The 21,384-nt window shown below is 39.0% G+C and overlaps 1 protein-coding gene across 5 annotated transcripts in view; it reads right to left on the bottom strand.

The window, feature by feature from the left end:
• The window catches only part of Fign (fidgetin, microtubule severing factor), a 132,785-nt gene that overhangs the window by 2,878 nt on the left and 108,523 nt on the right, over positions 1 to 21,384 (bottom strand). For all 5 annotated transcript variants that reach the window (XM_021155244.3, XM_021155239.3, XM_029474387.2 and 2 more), the window contains one exon: positions 1 to 6,461. This exon is cut by the window's left edge and continues 2,878 nt beyond it. In XM_021155244.3, the coding sequence (XP_021010903.1) occupies positions 4,207 to 6,453 (2,247 nt within the window). In that variant the 5' untranslated portion in view covers positions 6,454 to 6,461 and the 3' untranslated portion in view covers positions 1 to 4,206. The remainder of the gene's footprint in view (positions 6,462 to 21,384) is intronic.

Genomic DNA, 21,384 nt, shown 5'->3' with positions numbered 1-21,384 from the left:
TTCATTACATCAGCAAATGATTCAAAACTGAAGGTTTTACTAAAATAAAAAGTCATATTTGAACAGAATTTTGAAGTAGTCATGTGTATTTTGGCACGTAGGAAAAAAGAAAGCAAGCAGTTACCTCTAGATAATGTGAAAAAACGGGTTCATTTTAAAGTTCAAATAGGTAGTGGTTGACACAGCACACACACACACACACACACACACACACTAATTATACTTATATTTATATTTATATATATTAGAACTTTAGTGGCCTCAATAGTTCAATAAACTATGTGCCTTTCACTCTGTAATATGGACTTAATAATCAGGATTCCCAATTCTTGCTAAGAAACATGAGAGTGGGCATACAGAAATACCTTCCTGCTTGAGGTTGGATATATTTTCAGAGGAAGAAATTCTAAATGCCTCTAAAACATCCTTTCCAACTCAGAAATATATTTAAATTTACAATGACCTATTGCAAGAATTAATTTGGATTTTTTTTTGGAAGTCTACATTTCAAAACTGCATAGCCAAGTGCTCTGCAGCCTATGTAAATTGACCTTGCATTTAGTATAGCCTCTGGATAGTGTTTATCACTTGTCCAGATGGTGTTTGGCCTATGTATTTTAGTGGAATGGTTTATTTTCTCCTTGATAGGTTTCAAATGCACAAGAAAACATTATACCCGTCTATCTGCATTTGAGTAGAATACAAACTGACTAATAGATAAACATTCTGTGTGAGAGTAAATAGCCTTAAAGTATACTGCCTTCACATTCCATTGACCAGCTCAGTCAGCAAAGTTCTCCACATTGTCACTAATGTTCTAAATATTTTGGAGAGAAACAAGCCAGCAGCATAGAGTATTTTCACTAGTGTCCCATATATACCCACGATGAACTACCTCTTGAATGTCTATTGATCCTTTGCCTGAAGTAGTCTCCCCCTTCCTCCTTTTCATCCCTGTTGGAAATGTTATTACAGTTGTGAAGAAGGAATTAAGGGTTGTAAAGGAGGCTGGTTGGATCTCCTCCTGCAACTGGAAAGGATTGACTGGTTCACTACCTTACACTCATTAGGAGCCTCCTCCAAATTCCAAGCAATCAAAGACAGGCCAACAGTTACCTATTTGTTCTAGGGCTGAATATCCATGCTCACTTCTGGAGATCTGGAACTTGTTCTCCCCCAAGCTCTCAAATGGATGGTCAGAAAAGATGTCCTGATTATGATAGTTCATTGGAGTTTTCACACTGCTGTCACATGGAGTTCAAAACCTTGCTAGAGAGTGAGTGTTTCATTTCTTCAACTTGCCTGCTTTGCTATCAGATAATTCTAGACTTGGGTAGGCTAAGTGAAAATTACATATAATTTCAAGCTTCTGCTCAATGCATGGATCTCAGACCACTCATATCTCAAACTAATCTTTAAGTCATTCATATCTCAAACTAATTTAAAGCCATTTAAAGCTATCAGCCAACATGTATGACTTCAGTTTATTATCAGTACTGTGAGAACAAAGCACAATTGTCATCTCATATATTTGGCATTAAGTCCCGCAAACCACACACCAAACAATGTGGGTTAATACTGGGTTCTCGAAGGTTGACTAAAGAGGATTGGGTTTGTCAAAACATGCCAGATGTTTTTACTTTTCACTTTATTAGTGAGCACAGCATATTGGTGGAAATGAGGTGTGAGCTCTAATAGCAAAGATGGGTCAGTACTGCACAGAGAATAAACTTGTGAATGAGGTCAATATGGGCTCACAAGTTCGTGAATATTAGAATCTCCTTATCATGGGCAGTGCACAGGGTAGATCCAGAATATGACTATAGCATTTAATCACTTGTGAAAAAGAGGACATATCTAAGTAGTATTATCATTTGTGTCTCCTTAGTGAAAGGCACTGCTTTTAAAATATGGGATCTATTTTAGAACAGTGTTAGTTGATAGATGTTCACAGTCCATTAAATTCTAGTTCATTTGCTCAGTTTTAGCAATGGGAAAAAAAAGAGAGAAAGATTACTAATCAAATATCATAAAATGTTTGAAATGCCACGAGTTCATTTTCTCATTCAGTTTCTCTGTGTTAAGTGTTTCAGAGAATTAACTTGTAGATGAGCTCAGGAAAAAAAAAAAGAAGGAAAAAAATAACAGAAAGACCTTTCATGGGGCTGCCATTGCATTTATTTAAAATTACCTTAAAAATGTACATCACTTATTGAATACACAAAATGCCAGTGCTTCGCAACAATTACTGCATCTCTAAATTTAAACAAAATTAAAAAAAAGAAAGAAAGAAAGAAAAAAGAAAAATAAAAGAAAAGAAAAGGAGGGAAAAACAGGAAAATACATTCAAAATGCTAGGCTGCTCTGATTCTGCACAGGCAGTGGCTGTGGAAAGCTCTGTCCTGCACTGTGACAGTGAGAGAGAGACATTGGTGAACTTCAGCCAGCTGTCAATGAAAACTTGCACATACTGCATAACAGAAGACAAAGAACGACCTGGTGGAAGCAGGAGCAGAGGGGCAGGGTGAGAAAGGACTGCCACATTGCTGTGTGGGAGTCTTCAGAGGCGAAAGAATGCATCAAGACTGGTGTTACGGGGGAAGTAGACAAAGGAGGGAAGAAAACACAACAGGACACAAAAGTCCCCACATTTGGCAAGCTCTGTTGTGGTATACATGTCCACGTCTAATTTCTCACTTGACTTTCCAAAAGAAACATAACGAAACTGAGGTAGAAATGAACGTAGGAGTTCTACAGCCCAGGGTGGGGGTGAGGTTGAGGATGAGAAGCGAGAAAGTGCACTCTGAAGATCGAAGTCTAGATGCGGCGTGTGGGAGGGGCACGTGTGGGAGGGGCTCTGCAGATACATGTGATTGGTTGCTCTTTTTTTTTTTTTTTTTTTTTTTTAAGTTTGTGTGTTTGATTTGGTTCTATCCTCTGCTTTTTGTGAAACAGCTCTGTAAGCCTAGGAACTCTGAGTGAGTAGAATAGACTCTTCCCCTAGAGGTTTAGAAGAGAGCTTCCAAAACATACCACCTCCACCACCACCACCTCCACCACCACCAGCTCCACCACCACCACCTCCACCATGGCAGTAGAAGGCAGATACAGTTTGTAGGTTCTGTCACTTTCAGGGTCTTAAACAGGTCTGCAGCTGACTGCTCTAAACACCAACACAAACTGAAGACACAGCTTTTCAATTAACCAGTGTAACTTCTATGAACATTTCCACTTAATCATCATGGAGAGCAATGCATTAATAACTCTTCAGCAATTGTTCTGCTCTGGTTAATAATTCCCCATAATTAGTAAGAGAACTTTAAAAAAAAAACCCTTCCACTTCTACTTTTAAACTGTAAATATTCAGTTGTATCACACTTCAGTATTTTTCTTTTCTTTTCTGGATACATTCAAAATAATTTTCCTTGCTATTCTCCAATTGTTGAGGTAAACATACATTTTAATATAAAGTAACATTGAAGCCTACCCTATTACTCTCAGCAGTACATAGTGCTTTTAACACATTCCTTTGAGGTACTGTACAAATCACAATCACTTTCCTGAGTTTTTGCAGACAAGAACATTAAAAGAAATGAACTGCAGAAATTAAGGTCCAGATCACCGTTACCCTGTTTTACCTGTTCTTAGCTAACACTGCAGAACAGACAGGATTGAGGAATACTGTTGCTCTTAAAATGGCAAAAAAATCTGGTTTTCTGTTGTAACACAACCGTTCATCTCTTTAGTCCAATAGTGTTTGAAGTTAAAGCTCTTTATATTAGCACATGCCACCAATGTAATTGTGAGGCAAACAAACAAACAAACAAAAAAAATAAAGCACCACTCCAGGCACTTGACAGCAACTAAATCTCGAGAACAGCAGAATGGAATCAACACACGAGGTTCATGTCCTTCTGAAATCAACACACTTGCACCTTGCTTCTCGGTGAGTGTCATCTAGCTTGAACCGATCTGAGCATCCACATGTATATGCTTTCTGTCAGCTGGGGCTTCCAAATCAGAGGCTCTCATCTGATGCCTGCTTCTTCCAAAGCTACCCTGACTCTAAAGATGCAACATAATCGTTGTCTTCCCCAGTACCCTTAGCAATTGAAACACTACTGGAAAGGGGCTCTATTCCCTATGTAGCAGGTTTTATGTGTGTGCCAACATTCATTACATTTTTTTTCTTTTTTAAAGATGTTATCACTGACTGCAACCAAACATTTTGTTCCATTCAACATACATATCAAGCTCTTTTTGAGATATGCTAGGCTGAATCTTGCAGAAAGCATTTTCAAAGTCTTGATATGTAACGAGCCTTAACTGGCTGGGCATAATGGCTGAAAGGTCTGTAGCTGGCATAGCATGGAGAGGTCCCACTGCTGCTTCCTGACACAAATGAGCCACGTCTAGTCCAGAAAAGCCTTCTGTGCGCTGGACAAGCAGTGCAAACTCCTTGTCATTGAGACAGTAATTGTGCTGTGTGAGCAGCTGTACTATTATCTGGTGCCTCGCTGTGCTGTCAGGAAGTGGGATTAAAAGTCTTTTCATGAAGTACCTCCGAAGAGATTCATCTATTTCTTCTGGTTTACTGGTGGCACAAATGACTACGATTTGGTCCTCAGCCGAAGTTAGTACAGTGTCCAGCTGCATCAGAAATTCGGTTCTCATCCGACTGACTGGACTGTGTTCCTCGCCCACTTGAGAGGACAGAAGCATGTCAATGTCACTAACAAAAATCACCGAGGGCTGGCGACACCTGGCCACCAGAAAAGAGGCGTGGATGATTTTCTCCGCTTCTCCTAACCACTTTGCAACGAGTCCGGAACCAGCAATTTTGAAAAACGTGGCCCCTAGCTGACTAGCTATGCATCTGCCCAAAAGTGTTTTGCCTGTACCCCGAGGTCCGAAGAGAAGGATGCTTCTAGGTAAGGCGGTCAGCCCACTGAATGCATCTGACCTCAGCACTGGCCACAAAACCTCCTCCTTAATAACCGCCTTCACCAGGTCAAGACCAGCTATGTCGCTCCAGTCCACAGGAGGTCCTTGGGTGATGATCTCATTGGTGACCAGGTCAATGAGGTGTGTGTCAGTATTCTTCAGTTGCTCGTCCACAGAGTGGTTGGATGAGGTAGCTGCACGGAGTCCCGGACCTTGTATTGGATGAGCGAGGAGCTGCCGATGGTCGTCTCCGTGCTCACTCATGACTGGCGACGTATACTTCCCAAAGGATTCACTGGATCTTGATCCCAATGAATTTTTAGCAGTACTATAGGAAGGAGGGGTCAGAGCCCTACTGGACTGGCTGCTGAATTTCCTTTGCTGCTCAGAGGGCATCAGCTGCTTTGTTGGCTTAAATGCTAAGGATGATGTTTCAGCATTTCTGTCAAAGCCATTCCCCCGATTCGAGTTTGAAATGCTGTTGTCGGGCATTCGGTACATAGGACTCTGTGTCGATCTCTGTTGGCCATAGCTGTAATTTCCGTAACTGGAGTCCATGTCTCCTTGCCCTGCCATATAGAAAGCTTTCCTTTTCAGAGAACTTGCTGAATTGTTGGTCAGAGCAGAGGGTGCGATGGGTGTCAAACCATGACCTTGGTAGGTGTAGCCAGGGACGGTAGTGGGGGGCAGAGGGGTGGGAGCAGGAATTCCTGAAGGCAGGTATGCTGAAGGAGGAGGGGGTGCTCCCCCAGGGCTGTACCCAGACCCCACGGCAGTTTGAGGAGGATAACTAGCAGAGGGATAACTGTAACTGGAGAGATTGGAAGTCCCGTTGTAGCCTGGGACCAGGGCTGGTGGGGGAGGAGGAGGGGGTGGTGGCTGCAAAAGCCCAGAACTATGCAACGGGGACGGATGAGGCGAAGGAAGTGCAGGTGTGGCCTGGCTGCTGTAGGTAGAATGCAAATATGAGCCGTTGTATCCCGGAGCATATTCCTGAGATGGGAGCCCCGCATGAAGACTAGGTACTGTGTGGCTTCCACAGGTACTACTTGAGTAACTTGGCTCTGTCAGGTTGCTGGCCACCCCAGGGGAGCTCCCTATACTTGCCGAGACGTCTACTGGAGGGAGGGCTGAGCTGACACCAGCTTTGCTGGCAGTGATGACATCCGGCACACAGTTCATAGGATAAACGGCTTCTGAATTCAAGGAAGGCTGCCAGGGTTCGCTATCATTTTTCCGACCATTCACGAGTCCTGATGGTGTGTCTGAATAATTGCTGAGTACAGGTCGGTCTACGGGACCTTCCAAAATGCCAGAATACTTCTCTGCATATTTTTTCAGAAGGTTGGACGCAGTCAGAGCAGATATGTCATCATTCGCCCAGGCATACTGGTAGGTGCGCTGTAAATGACCTCTATAGGCTTCAACTTTGTGGGCGGGAGACCGAGTGGTAGAGGTGATGTCAAAGTGCTGTTCTGGCCACTGGGCATGCTCCGGCGTCCACTGCATCTTCAAGCCTAAGAATTGGACGGGAAAGATAATAAATTTACTTAGATATTCATCGGAACACATAAAGATCCCCCACCCTACCGCCCCCCAACTATATCTGCTATTTATTATCTTCCACTAACGATATGGAGGTGGACAAGAATCTTCCCAGGTTTTAATACATATTGTGATCTCTATAATATGAATTCTTCAAAATGGGGAGACATTAAACCCTGTAAAAAAGATAAATCCAATGTAATATAAAACTCTGTAGACATCAAAATAAAAAAAAAAAGAAAAGAAACGATAAAGGAGCCTTATTGCTGTCATAAACCCATAGAGTTACTTATTTAACATGAATACTACACACACACACACAATCCTGTCAAATTAGAATTCAATCATGGTTGTTTGCAATAACATATACACATACATTTTAATATGCATGCAGTACTGTTAACATGTATGCCACCTACTTATTCTGGCTCTTCCCATCAGTTTCTGTTTTATATTTTTAGCAATATAAAAATGAGACACAGCTGACAGATCGCATCTAGGATACCTCTCTTATTTGGTACTGAACACCTAGTTAGCACAGTATAATGCTCCCTGCACAGAACAATATGACACAGACATAGCAGGTCATTCCATAATCCAACTCTCATCTAAAGTGGCCCACGACAGTTTCAAATCTGCTTCGTGGAGTGCAGCAAAGCAATCTCCCAGGCAGCGCTCCACCGCTTTCATCGCACAAAGCCTACAACTCGGTATGAATTACAACTGGCTCCTTTTTGCCTCTCAGTTCTGTTGTTGAGTCTGGGGGGAAAAAAAAACAAGCATCACTTGTCTGCTGGGGCTTCTTGTGTTGTTCTCCCTCCTCCTCTGATAATCCTCCTCCCCTAATAGACTGAGATACCAGGAGAGGAGGGAAGAACATGAGAAAAAGAAAAAGGAAGTGAAGAAGGGATGGAAAGAGTGGAGAATCTGAATTTTAACCCCTTACATTTCTACAGTGAGCCCTCCATGGCAGAAAGTGGGTCCGTACAACTCATCCACGAGGTCACAGCAAGCAAACCTATCATTCTGCTAGATTGCTAACTGAAGCCACTGACTCTGTAGTAACCCTGAAATGAGGATTTTCTTACTTAAGAGAAAACCCTCAGTTATTAGAATCAGACAGTCATTTTAAATGATAACTTTGGAAAGACCTTGGGAATTAGCTGCTTCACACATCACAAAAGTAGTGCCCAAAGCGATTGATTTAAGATGCACCAGTGAGGCTTTCATCTAGTTAGTTACCAAAAAGTACTGGAACCCCAGTCTCCTCATTTTCAGTGCTTGCTCACTCATCTTAACTCTAATCTCTTCTCACTTGGAATGGACACTTCCTACTCTGCTATGGCTGTGTTAAGATTCTCTCCTTAATCTCTTTTGTATTATCCAAAGTGAATTTTGCAAACCATCTTGTGCCCTCTGGCAGAGAATCCTTGATAAGAGGAAGGCCTGGTCTAAATGAGGCATCTGTGGCATCCGTTCCCTTCCCTTCTGAATTCCCCAAGCAGTGTTGACAGCTCCCATCCCTTTCTGTTCTCCTCCCCCAACCACTTCAGCCCTGCTTTGCCTGACTCTGGCTTTTGACATGGCCAGCTTTGACTCGCTGAGCTAAACTGAACAGAGCACACAGTTTGGTAACAGAATGGCATGTTGATTCCCTTCTGACTCCGGCTTCCTTGTTTGCAAAACCACTGCACCAGACAGTGGAAGTTAATTAGCAGGAGGATGCTGTGCTAATTGTGTTAATTTACAAGGTTTTAGTCAAAGAGAATCATGCCAGGGCTGGCACTGCTGTCATGCTTCCGACTTAATGATTAAGAAATACTGAAAACAAGGTGGGAAGGATTGCAGTAATTACACAATAAATGAATAAAGCAACAGGATTCATTTGCAAATATATTTTACTGCCGTTGGACTCATTTGCATTTGGATTTTTAAAAAGGATCCATGCAGATATTCATTTGCAAATCACCAACTCAGTGAAATTAAGTTTGGATGCCGCACAAGTCTAAGTTAATCAGCCTTTCTATGTGTGTGTGTTTTGTAAAAATACTAAAGATCTTAGTTCTTTTGTATATGCAACATACTCCCCACTTTACTTCAAATATTCATAGGTTTGTTTAAGACTATGCATACTGTAAAACAATCAAATCAATTTGGAAATTATTATTGTGAACCCCGAAGAAGCACACTTTTATCCTCCCACTCAGAGAAAGAGGAAGGAAGGGTTGGTGAGCGGGGCTCTGGGAAGAAGTGAAGTGATCTTCTAATTGTTTCTGCTTTCTCAGTCATTACTCTTTAAGAGGAGAAAAACACACCACAACGTGGGTGATATGACTGAACTACACTTGAAGGGGGAAAGGATGCCATTTTAATGAAGTGGCTTTTCAGGAATCATACTTTCACTAGACTCAACTGGAAATTATTAAGGGCAAATCACCAGGAACCAATCGCAAGTAATCAGCATCTAACTTCTTCCAGTGTCAAGGGATTTACTCCGAGCCTAACAAAAAGGAGAGAATATCAATGTAACGGCAGTGTCGAGCTAAAAGACCTACACATTCATTAATCCCATGATTATTTTCAAGTAATTTCTATTAGGATTTTTTTCCTCTTTAAAAAAAAAACCTGAAAATATTGAGTAGTAAAAATAAGAACACATACGCTCTGATGGGACATATTAATAGACAAACATGAATATGTGTCTCAAGAATAATTTAGAAGTCACAGGACTACTGTCCGGTGTACGTGTAGGCAAGCGCAGCCCATGCCTGGCAGCACACATGCATGCATAGGCAAGCACACAGACTGAACGGATTCGGCTCCCTTCCAGTTACTTGAGGTGATTGCTTGTTGGATTTAGTTAATAGCCAGGACAGAAAGAAATAACCTTTAATAAAAAGTGAACAATGAGAAAAAATGGAAGGCAGGGCCGCTCTGACTTGGTTTAAGCAAAGTTTTCTTACGAATTAATTGCTTATAACAATGCAAACATGATTTTAATATGTTATCATTGCTTTAAGCGCTAAGCCTATGCACTTGGAACAAAATAGATTGCCCACTTAAACTGGGTCTTTCTGTGCAGTTTTAATGTAGCAAAACTAATTGAATTTTCAAACGTTTATATTTCTTCTGAAATGAAGCAAAGATCTCTATCCATCAAAATAATTCATTGGGATAGTTACTGGATTGAATATGTTTATTGATGTAACTGAAAGTTTACCTATTGATACATACTAAACAATATCCTTAGCAATAGTGAGAAAGGTAAGTCTGATGTCTGTCTAACCTGAAGGAAAAAGGAGTGTTCCTCTCTTCTGGGAGAGCCTTGGAACCATAATCCTGGAACCATAATCATAACCCTGATGTTACTGAGATGTACAGGAGTCAGTGTTGAGGGCCCTGGTGGGGCCTTGAGAACATAAAGAGCCTATTGACCAGTGCTTGAATCTTAGCATTATGTGTTGGGGGAGGGCACCAAATGTATTGCTGTTGTTGATCTTGTTTACTGGTGGTGACACAGTGGAAAAATGTGGCGCCAAATGTTCTTTGAACAAAGGTATACAGTGCCCCAGTTGACTGTATCACCGTTGTCTGGGAGAGCAGAAGGCTTCTGGTACTAAAGCAAGGAGATGAGTTAAAGAAAAGAAAAGGAAAAAAGCTTTGATGTGATTTTTCCTTAGACCATACAAAGAAAAGAAAATCCCAAGAATGATGCTATTTTACACTTTAGAAACTTGTCTTCAGAACAACAATTCCCAATGTTGTTTAGAGGTATCATACATAGTACAGTAAAGACAAATGTCAGAGAATAGTCAGATGCAGACCTATAACATTAATTCTAGCATTTGGGAGGCTGTGGGGTATTCACGAATAAGAGGATAGCCTGGGCTACATAGAGATATCTTGTCTCTCATATAGTTTTTCTTCTCCTTTCCCCTCCATAAAATATAGGAAAACAATAGCTATAGATTTTAAAGATAATTTAAAAGTGCTCCAAAATGATAATTTTTATTTTGTAAAAGATGAGAAATTTCTTACCACAGCTGGCACATCTTATGGTACTTATGTTTAAAAATAATTAACAAAGTTTATTGATGATTTATCAGAAATGTTACCTATAGATGGCAGACATAACAGTAAATCTCTGACCATTTTGTTCTCCTGTTCTTACCTCAGGATGAACTCTGAACATCTAAATGTGCATCCCTTTGTTTTACACACCAAAGTGGGCATTTGAATGATATCTGCCGTTCTTCACATTACTGACCATCTTAGAATTCAGTACCTAAACAGTAGGTGCTTTACAGCTTTCATTTTGAAAATGAAATTTCATTTCATTTGGAAACCAAACAACCAAAATGTCTAATGTCTTGCCTCAGTTTCAAGAATTTAAAGAAAACAAATAAAACATAGCAAAAGTGAAGGGAATAATATTTAGACAAGGGAGAGAATTAGAAGCAAAAAAAAAAGTATGTCTCCTAGAATCTATTTTTAGCATATGTTGCTGGGAGAACTAGTGCCCAACTTTAATACACTTGTGGGATTCAACAGTTCTAGGTGTGGAAAGATAGACCCCGGCTGTGTTACCATGGTGGCACCTCTACCTGCTAAGGACCTTTCATTGTTATGTTTCCTTAGACTCCTAAGTGTAAGGACACAAGGCAAACATTACAGGTGTAGAGAGGGCTTGCGCTTGGGTAGCTCTGTGACACAATCTTTGTGGTAACATGCCTATTATGTTCTGTGGGTGACTGTACTCTGAACTTTGCATTACTTAAAAAAATCTACTTGAAGTACCATACTACAATATTTATCAAATTTTTTTGTACAAAGCATAGCTGCTGGAATAAACAAGAGTAAAATAGTTATAAGGGTTTTGAGCCTCTGCAGTCTGTTGATATAGCAACTTCATCATCCCTTATGTTAGGAAACGGTTGTACAAGTACACAGAATGTTCAAGATTTCAAGGAGAGAGAATCAAATTCACTGGCCCCAAATACAGCTTCAGCAGCGAAGAGCCTTCAGAGAGAGGGGCTGCAAAGCTCCTGGCTCCAGACTCTGGCTCGGCTCTGTGTGATGTTTCCTCATTGCCTTCCTTCAAGGGGATGAGGAGCAATCGTAGTGATTTGCCAGATTCTGCAGCTCTCTCTCTCTCTCTCTCTCTCTCTCTCTCTCTCTCTCTCTCTCTCTCCCTTCGTCTATGCACTTTCAGCAGCAAATTGACTACCATGACCCATTTCATCTGGAAAACACCTCACTCCATTTCCTAAGGTTGGCTGGGCTTAAAATACAAGGAAAAGGATAGGAAAGGGTGGGGGAAAAGCACAGGGCACTTTATCTGTACTCGGTTCACACACTTAAGGGTTTTATAGTATGAATGCAATACAGAAGTTCTCAAATTTATTTAGTACACAAGTTGAGAGCATTCAGCATCTAAAACCTTGGGGCTCCATAAGGAAGCTAAATCAAAGGAATTTCTGCTTTGTTTACCATTATTATTATTGTAAATTTCTTAAAAATAGACTCTTGCTTAAGGAGATTAATATATTTTTAGGATGTCCCAGTCCAAACACAATTGCCTCTCTTCCATATTGGGATTCCATTTACTGTGTGCTTATAGTTTGGAGACTATTTTGTATACCAAAGAGTTTTAGTTTTAATCATAACTAGGATGTTGGAATAGAAAGATACTGAAGAAAGTTGTGCACATAAAGATGGTCTAAGGCCAGCGAAGTGACTCAGGATATGAAGATGCTTGTGATAAGAGTGATGGCCCAAGTTCAACCCTGAATCCCAAGTATAGGTGGAAGGAGAGAACTGACTCTAAAAAAAAGTCTTCTATATATACATGTATACACACAGGCACACACACACACACACACACACACACACATTTACTTTTTTTAACAAAGAAAGTTCTAGAAGTTCGTTTAAAAAATTAAAAACTCTTAGCCTTGCACGTCAGCTATATGATGCTACTTGTTCTCATCTTTGGAAGAGTTGCTTGAACTCACTTTGCTATAAAATGTACAGGTGAGAGCCACGCCTGTTTGGTCTGCAGACAAGACTACCTACAGTAATAATTTTTTAATGTGAAAATATTTCCCAAGTATGAGCCATACAACCATCACGGATTTTTATTTTAAAAATGCCATAGATATTTTAAACACAAAATAATGTGACTGGGACAGGAAAATACATGTAAAACTACTCCCCGTTTAAAAAGAAACCAAGACAGTCACTGAAAAGGCCAATTTCCAGTGTGGATGTTGTTACAAGAAAGGTATAGAAAGTCTTTCAAGATCGCTTTAATCAAAAAGGTGTCAAAATTCAAACTGCTAGCTGGGCACAGAGGGACAGGTCTGAAACTCCAGTACATGGCAATCGGAAGCAAGAGAGTGACCAGTTCAAGTCTATGCCGAGTTGCTCAGTGAGATAGGCCTCAAAAACAAATCAGTGGCTTTCGTAGCATTTTCTTTAGTTTTCATGTTGTTTTGGTCTCCATGTAAGGGGGAAAGGAAGCTTAAAACAAATGACTAATTTTAATCTGCAGTCTCAAAATGAGATACTTTGTATTATTTACTGATATTGTCGTTTTTCCTCTCCTTATATTAGTTTCATACCTGAAAACTTCAAATTGCAATCATTCTGAAACACTCTCTAATCCAACTATATTTGTATGAGAGAGTCTTTTAAAAAGGTATTGAAGAGATTTCTGGCTAACTGGTCTTCTGGATAAACTTAGCTCAGTTGCTTCACCCTCTGGCAGAAAGAGCCTCACCGGCATATCAGCAAGCAGTTTGCAAACTTGTGTTTAATATTCTCCAGCCCAAGATTTCTATACACAGCTAAGTTCATAGGATTAAAGAAAAAATAAAACCCATAAAAACAAAGACGACTTTATTCCCATAGTTCTCATTTAAGACTGGTGAAAAGATGAGACACTGCACTCTGCTCTGTCAGATGTGTGCCAAATCTGCAAACCAGCTTCCCACCTTAGGTACCACACCTCTCTATTTCCTCCTGTTTTGCAGGAATCTAACCCATCAGGCATGTTTATGGGTAAGAGGCTACAGAGCCGGGGTGAATTCATGACCATTGTACATAGAGCTTCAAAACTTCCAGTGTTGTTTCCAATGAAGCAGATTTCTTAAAATATAGCAAGTCCAAAAGGTTTTGAATTTTTAGTATAAACTAATTTTTTAAATGTAGTTACTTTTGAAGGAACTAAAATTCCAAATGCTACATTTTAATATCCTTACCCTACTAATCGGAGCACCAGAAACTTAACTGAGGGAGTTTGTTTCAATTCACTGTCATTGGTACAATAGTGGTTGATAACGGCACCTTCAGAAACCTGGCCCGTGGCTGATCATTCAGTTTCCCCATGGCTTTGATTCTCAGATATTATTTCTCAGTATTTCTCTCACCCCACCTCCATCATTCTTAATATTCTCACTTTAACATGCTATGGATTCTGACATCACAGGGCAATGCATGATTTAATAGTCAACTGCATCAGCCTTAGTCCAACATTCATGAGGTTAAGACACCCCCAAAGAGACAGATCACATTGAGGTGACAGAGCTTGCTTCACAGGTCACTATTTCAGGGTTATTAAGAGCTTGTGTTCATTACAGCCATAATAATTTGAACTTGGGTGGCACGTACCTTGTCCTCAAATTTAACTTGTAGATAACTTATGATTTGAGTTAAACTTCCTTAAATCCATTAAATTCTGGCTACACAAAGAAAATGTTCACTCATAAGAACATGGCTAAATGAAATGGTGACTATTTGCCCACCCTGGCAAGCATGGATGAACCTCAGTATGTGAGGAGTAATTGGTCATTATTTTTAATATGGAGCTCTGGAGGAGGAGACAGTAGGTTCACTGCAAGTTGGCGCCAGCCTTGTCTACACATGAGTTCCAGGCCAGCCAGAACTATTTAGCAACAGACAGTCTCCAAACAATAGATAAATCAATAAGAAAAATGTGAACAAAGTACACGAGTGGAAGCAAACACTTATACAAAGAAAATTATGCTGAAGATAGGATACACATTCAATGTGCAACCAGCATACATACCATATGGTTTAAAGCAACTCAGGAAAGAATGGTCATAATTCAAATAAGTACTTCTTTTATTCCAGGGAGGGGGTGTCTTGAAATTTCTAGTACTTAAAATCAAATTGATAACTGAACAGTCACACAAAACCTCTGAAGTTTTAAACTAAAATTTTGACATGTTTCTGTGTGTGAGAAGGGACAGGTTTTTTTTGTTGTTGTTGTTTTTTTTGTGTGTGTGTGTGTGTGTGTTTTCATATTACTACAAAGGCCTGAGTAATAATTCATTATAATAGTAATCAAAACAAACATAAACCAGGGCCACACCCGTGTCTAGCCTAGAGTAATTCACAGTGTTAAATGCCTGTGCATCCACCTATGACCAAGCACATGAAAGCAATTCATACTGCGATACTGAGCTGCTAAAGCCAGCTACCATTGACTCACAAACAAGAAAGAGCCCAAGGTAAGAGGGCTGGCCCTGCTTTTGCTCCTGCTGAATTTTAGGCAATTTATAATCAGTTACAAGAGTGCTTCCTAGTTAACCTTTAAAGTTGTTCCTTTCCAGACTCTCATTTCTCATGCTGTCTCTTCTCTTCTCCCATGCATGTTTTTCAATCCATTAAGGCTATCTACCCTTCCTCCCGTTCTGTTTGTCATACAAGGATCATCAGGACATAGCACATATGTCCATAGGGACTGCGGAAGCTAATGAATATGTATGTTCTGTGTCACAACAGAGCGCTCCCCTTGTTCAGCAGAATCAATCCTCTTATGTGTGTAAATAACAGGTGAGCTGTAGCACACAGGAGTAAATGGGGTTAACACAACCAGAGAGCCCCATGTTACATTCATGGAATCCAGCCTAGAACAATACAGACATCCAACACAGTACATATTACTAAGTATTTTTTTTTTTTTGAAAATGGACTTTGTAGTGTTTCTAATTCCCACCATTATGAGTCTGAGGTTATTACTCCTGACTGGGAAAATACCATATTTATGTATGATGTGCATCTGATATCACAATCCAGGCTTGCCGTGCACTTCCTCACCCATGGTCCTTAATTATCATGTGAGCCACTGCCCACACACATAACTAATTGTAAACATTTACTTGCATATGTGCCTTTTATTTGAGACATCTAAGTCCAGTGCTTGACTTAGATTTATCTACTTATTTAGAAAAGAATTTGTGTGTTTTGCCTGACTCTACATTTGTGCGTCATATGTATGCCTGGTACCCAGAGAGGGTTGGTGATATCTGTCCCTAGAACATGGCCACTTGACTTTCCAAGTCGCCATGTGGGTGACTGGAATTGAACCTGGGTCCTGTGAAAAATGTAGCAATTGCTCTTAACAACTGAGCCAGCTCTCCAACCCCCAGTTTAATTATATTTAAATTGAACTTCATTCTTGCTCAATATAGCAAACTGATAGGTCAATCAACAAATTTAGAATTTTCAAACACACCATGATCTTGCCAGAGATGTAATTTGCATCCATCATTTTTCTGTATCCCTTTAGAATTTCATTCTTAAAAAAAACCCTTTCCATAGAATAAACGAGTTAAGTCTACTTATTTAAGGCTGAGAGTTCTCTCATTAGACAAGGAAGTAAGAATAAAATTTATATATCACACGATAGCCCCTCAAAAATTTCCCTTAAAAACTCTTTAGGTAAGTTTAAATTCTGGAACCATACACAAAATTTGTCTAGGTTATTTATGCAATTTTCTCCTTTTTTGGTAAACTGTACATTAATTTTTAATGTGGTACAGAATATTGTGTCTTGGATATGGAAAGAACACTCAATAGTGAGGGCTGTGTGATACAGTGCATTAATTCAGTGTTCTTTACTCCAGGGACCTGTGTATAATTTAATTCAGCCTGAAGAAAATAACTTTGATCTGAAAGCACTAGGAAAACCTCCATAAGAAAAGTTCTGCTAAGTTTAGTACTGTTATTTTTCCATATGGGAGGATGCAGGAAGACACTGCTGTAAGCCAGGGTCTGCAGGTAAGGCTTCTTCACAAGACCTGGGGTTCATTACTTTTACAGTGTTAGCACACTACCCTATTTTGGTGTGGTGAATTGCACACGAACTCCATCTACCTTTGCAGTGCTCTGATTTCCAGCCAACAAAAGTGCAGTGTGAATGAAAGGCCAACCATTAGTGCTGTTGGCTTATTCACTGGTGTATTCTGAGACAATAGCAGGAAAGGGTGCAGTATCTTCAAAGCAGGGGGCGTTTCTCATTCTGGAGTGAGTAAGTTTCATAAAGCTAACCCATGGGAAATGGGGAAATGCTAATATCAGGAATGACACTAGTTAAAGAAATACTTCCAATACTATCTTGACATGATTCTCTCTGTCTCCCCCACCCTCTCTCCCGTGTGTGTGGGTGTGTGTTGTAGCCATGTGTGTGCAATCTTCTGTGTGTGCCCACAAAGAGACCAGACGTTGACTTTGAGTATCTTCCTCTATGACACTGTAGTCTCTCAGTCAATGTGGAGCTCACATTTTGTGCAGCCCCCTCATTGCTGGAGTTTGGCACATGGCTTCTTTATGTAAGAGCTGGGGAATGGAAACTTAAGCTGTCATGATTGCACAGGAAGCAACTTCACATATTGAGCCATGGCTCCCCCAGTCCTCGACTGTGTACTTTTGGACAATGGTTATCAGAATGTAATGTATTGTGATGATGGATAACATTGTTATGATTTTGAAAGGGCTCTAGGGTCTTACAGAATTAATGAAATGGGAGATCAACTCTTACCTGATTAATCACTTGAAGTACAATTCCATAGTCACAATCCAGTTTTCTTGTGGCTTAAAGGTCTCTACTCAAAAGTTTAGAATAAAGTTGTTTTAAGTAAGTTTAAAGCTACAATAAGTTAACTTCCTTATGGTCTAAACTATTGTAATGATTGTGGGCAGTGTTCCTAACATGTTTAGTATGGTATTCGTTTCTTAATAACTTTAGGAATGAGGATGTTTTCAATGAATTTTAATGATCAAATAATTTGATTGAAAGAGAATTTGTCAGTTGTAGTTGCTTGTGTTAAAGAATAAGCCAAGCACCAGCTGCTCCCTCACACCCAAACCACACTTCTTCTTTTTTCAATTTTCCTATTTTTCCAATTTTTAAAATCTAATTCACAAAATTTCTCTAAGCAACAGAAAAGCCAGCATCTACCCACAACTATTTGGTTGACACAAATAAACTACACAGATATTAAAATATAGGTTCATGTGTGTATGTGTGTGCGCGCGTGCGCGCATACGGGAACATGCACATAGGTGTTGATTTAAAAAGACAAAAAAGAAACTGAAGGTAAGAAAGAGATAAAAAAGGATTTTGATGACTGCTTTCATGCTGTAATTAACCTATGATTTACAACACTTACAATAGATTATTTTGGACCCCGAAATGCATTCTAATGAATTTTTAAGGGTGTTTTGGGGGTTAGGTGTTGGGGATGGGGTCCAAAGCCTTGTGCATGCTAAGCACATGCTATGAAGGTGAGCTTTACCCTCAGCCTCATAGAACATTATGTATTATTTAGCTAATGTGGATTGTGCACATCATAGTTTTTTATCAGAGTAAGCAATACTTAATTTTTTATCTATGCATTTATTACTTGTGACTTAAGCAAGGTCAAAAGCTTCACGAAGGAACACATTTACTAACCCATATCTTATTTATGATCTTGAGGTACATTGTGAATATTCATTTCTATAATTGAGAACCGACTTTGGGAAGCAACGGAATTTACACAAAAAGCAAAATATGTTCATTAAAACATATAATTGGTTAAGGTGGGCATGGTAGCAGTGCATGCATTGGTTAAGGTGGGCATGGTAGCAGTGCATGCATTGGTTAAGGTGGGCATGGTGCATTACAATCCCAGGATTCAGGATGTTGAGTCTGGGATCCTGAAGAGCAAACAAAAAGCAAAATACCAACAGTATCATAGAACTGGTGTATAATTATTGTTAATTAGACCCATTTTGTGTTTTGTATATAATGTTTTCTTTTTAATAATCAGCCCATAGACTTCGTGATGAATCGTACGTCCCATGACACCTCTCTGATGGCTGAACTGGTCCACCTGGAAAGCTTTGCTTTTTAATAAATCCTTTTAAAAACCATCAGAATGACCATGAGAAAGGATGCTGATTCCATTTATATTTTATATTTAATCTATGGCTATTCCCTGGTTACTTATCTAAGTCATGAAGATTTTTCAGATAAGTGTTTAATGGTGTCTTCTTTTGTATTTAATGCTTCTACATCCATTCATTATTTTTATATTTTGCCACAGAAATTATTTTATCCAGCCCAATGTCAAACTATATTATACTTTTAAGGAATCTATTATAAGGATATCATGAATTAGTGGCTTACATCCCTTGCTATATGTCCCAGAAGCATTGAAATGTTACTAGGGAATCCTGACAACAACAATGACAGCCTAATCACTTAGAGGCTTTTTACATTAAGGATTTTTTTTTTAAAATTCAATTTTAGTAGTAAAATTCCAGGCATGATTTAATAAGAGGTTAGCTGTAAAATGCAACTAAATAACACACTTTTTAAAATTAAAAAAAAAAAAGTTTGGTAGCTCACAAGTATTTTTGCCTGCTTTCTGAAATAATTGGTGCGAATCCATTAAACTTGTATTTTCTTTTCCTATATGTACATTACAATTAAAAATAAAACCAATAATTTGTGTTATGATTTTACATAGTCAGGGCATGGAGAAAACACAGCTGAAAGGTGAGTCTTTGAGTCTGGAGAGAATAACCTCCACAGAATAAACATGATTGAATGAATCGAGATTATAAGGTCCGACTCTCACCGGGAGCATGCTTCTGCACTCTGATGTCAGGGTGGTTTCTGGCTGTAAATGGGTATGCTTGAAACCAAACTCAAGTCCTTTGCAAGGGTAGTACAGTTTTCAATGACTGACTAGAAATTTTAATATTGATCATGACAATTTCCTGAGGATTCTACTATTTCTGACGAGAATGGCGTTAGGAAGACAAAGTAAGGAGAAACTTGTCATTATCTTCTTTTCATTAGTCATCTTCTCATTGAAGAACTGACATTTAAAAACATGTGTGATATAGAATCTCATATTTATATGCATTACATTGTGTGTAACTATTTTTATATTAAAATAGCTGTGCTTCATATTAAGTCCTCTTAAAATTAATATTGTATACGCGTATAAACATAAACTTCAAAAACAAAAAGAAATTTCCTCCTCTCTTTATCACTGAATATTACCAAGAAAAGGAGGGAGGGGTAAGGGGAAGAAGAAGACCTTGAGGAGAAGTAAAGTTGACCTTATTTAGATACAGTACTCAGCGAAGCCATTGCTGTTTTTGAGCAAACAAGATTGTGACTCATTTGTTCATCCTGCTTCGCAGGGTGTAAATTAGATGATGACTTGGACAATTCTCTCTTCCTGAGTGAGCTGGGGAAAGGAAACACTGATGGGGCTTTTCTAAGCTCTATTACACAGTGTGTGCATGCACACGCACACACACACACACATTCAAATAGGCACACACAGACACATGCACACACATGCGCAGATACATTCATACACACACACACACACACACACACACACATATATATATATGGAGTATTTTTTTTTCTTAGACAAGCTGTCGTAATTGAAATGAAGTCTAATCAGACTCATTACTGTTTTCAGCAATTTGTGCCACCAAAGATGCTTATTAGGTAACTGTGTTTAATAAACCACTCTTTAGAGAAACACCAGTAATGAGCTCTTAACAGCCAATCTTTAGCGTGAATGTAATGTGAAAAGCGTTCCTAGCACTGAATAGATTTTCACATTTAGTAGTGTCATAATTAAGCTCCTTGGATTGGCTGCTTGTGATGTTAGATTTATTGCAATAATCTTATTCTTTCTATTTTAAATGTATGTTAAATTACAGTCATCTTCTATTAGTGCTGAATTATATTCATTGTACAGAAAATTTTAGGCTGGTCCCAACCTGGTGAAAGGTTTTCAACTGGGGATTTGCTAACAGATGATAACCAAGGATTTTATAGCTGATAATTGGTACTAGCCTTTCCTCATCAGCATCTCCGCATCTTATAAAAATGTCTTCCTATCATTTGATTATGACAAATCGCAATAAGTTATCCCAGACACAAATGTGTTATGATAATTATAAAGAAAAAGTCACCTCTACTAAGGCAAAATATAGAAAATGATATTCTGAAAGGAGTGTTTGAAGAAATGTCAACCTTTTGCGTTAACAGATACAAATAAGATACTATTTTATTAGATGTTACCAATTAGGTTGCATTCTTTAAAATTTGAACATATTTTTACTCCTTGATTTCTTTCTGATTTGCAGCAGTACTAACTAGGCTGTTAATATTAACAGACTGCAATGATTATTTATTATTTATATATACCAGGGCTAGTCATAAGATTTAGCTTGGCCTATTATTATTATTATTATTATTTGAAGAGGACATATTGTACCTACCTCTAGGGAGAGGAGTTATTTCCATCCACAATGATGGGTATGATAAAACACGTATATGAATATAGAAGCATCACTGTTTATTCTATCAAGAGAGCATATCCTAAGTTATAGCCCTATGCATTGTAACTACATTCATATGAGTTGAATTTTTCTTAAAAGTACATTAATAATATTAAAAAAGGTTTCTGCTGTACATTTGTGAAAAAAACTCCTCATATAATAAGATAAAATATTTTTTGCTTCCTAACAGCTTCCCAAGAGATGACTCAATAAAACTGAAACAGTACT

This window comes from Mus caroli, unplaced genomic scaffold (assembly GCF_978045245.1).
Source record: "Mus caroli unplaced genomic scaffold, Mus_caroli_1 scaffold_2, whole genome shotgun sequence".
Lineage (NCBI taxonomy): Eukaryota > Metazoa > Chordata > Mammalia > Rodentia > Muridae > Mus > Mus caroli.
Note: the sequence above shows the minus strand (reverse complement) of the source record. Positions and strands in the feature narration are given on the sequence as shown.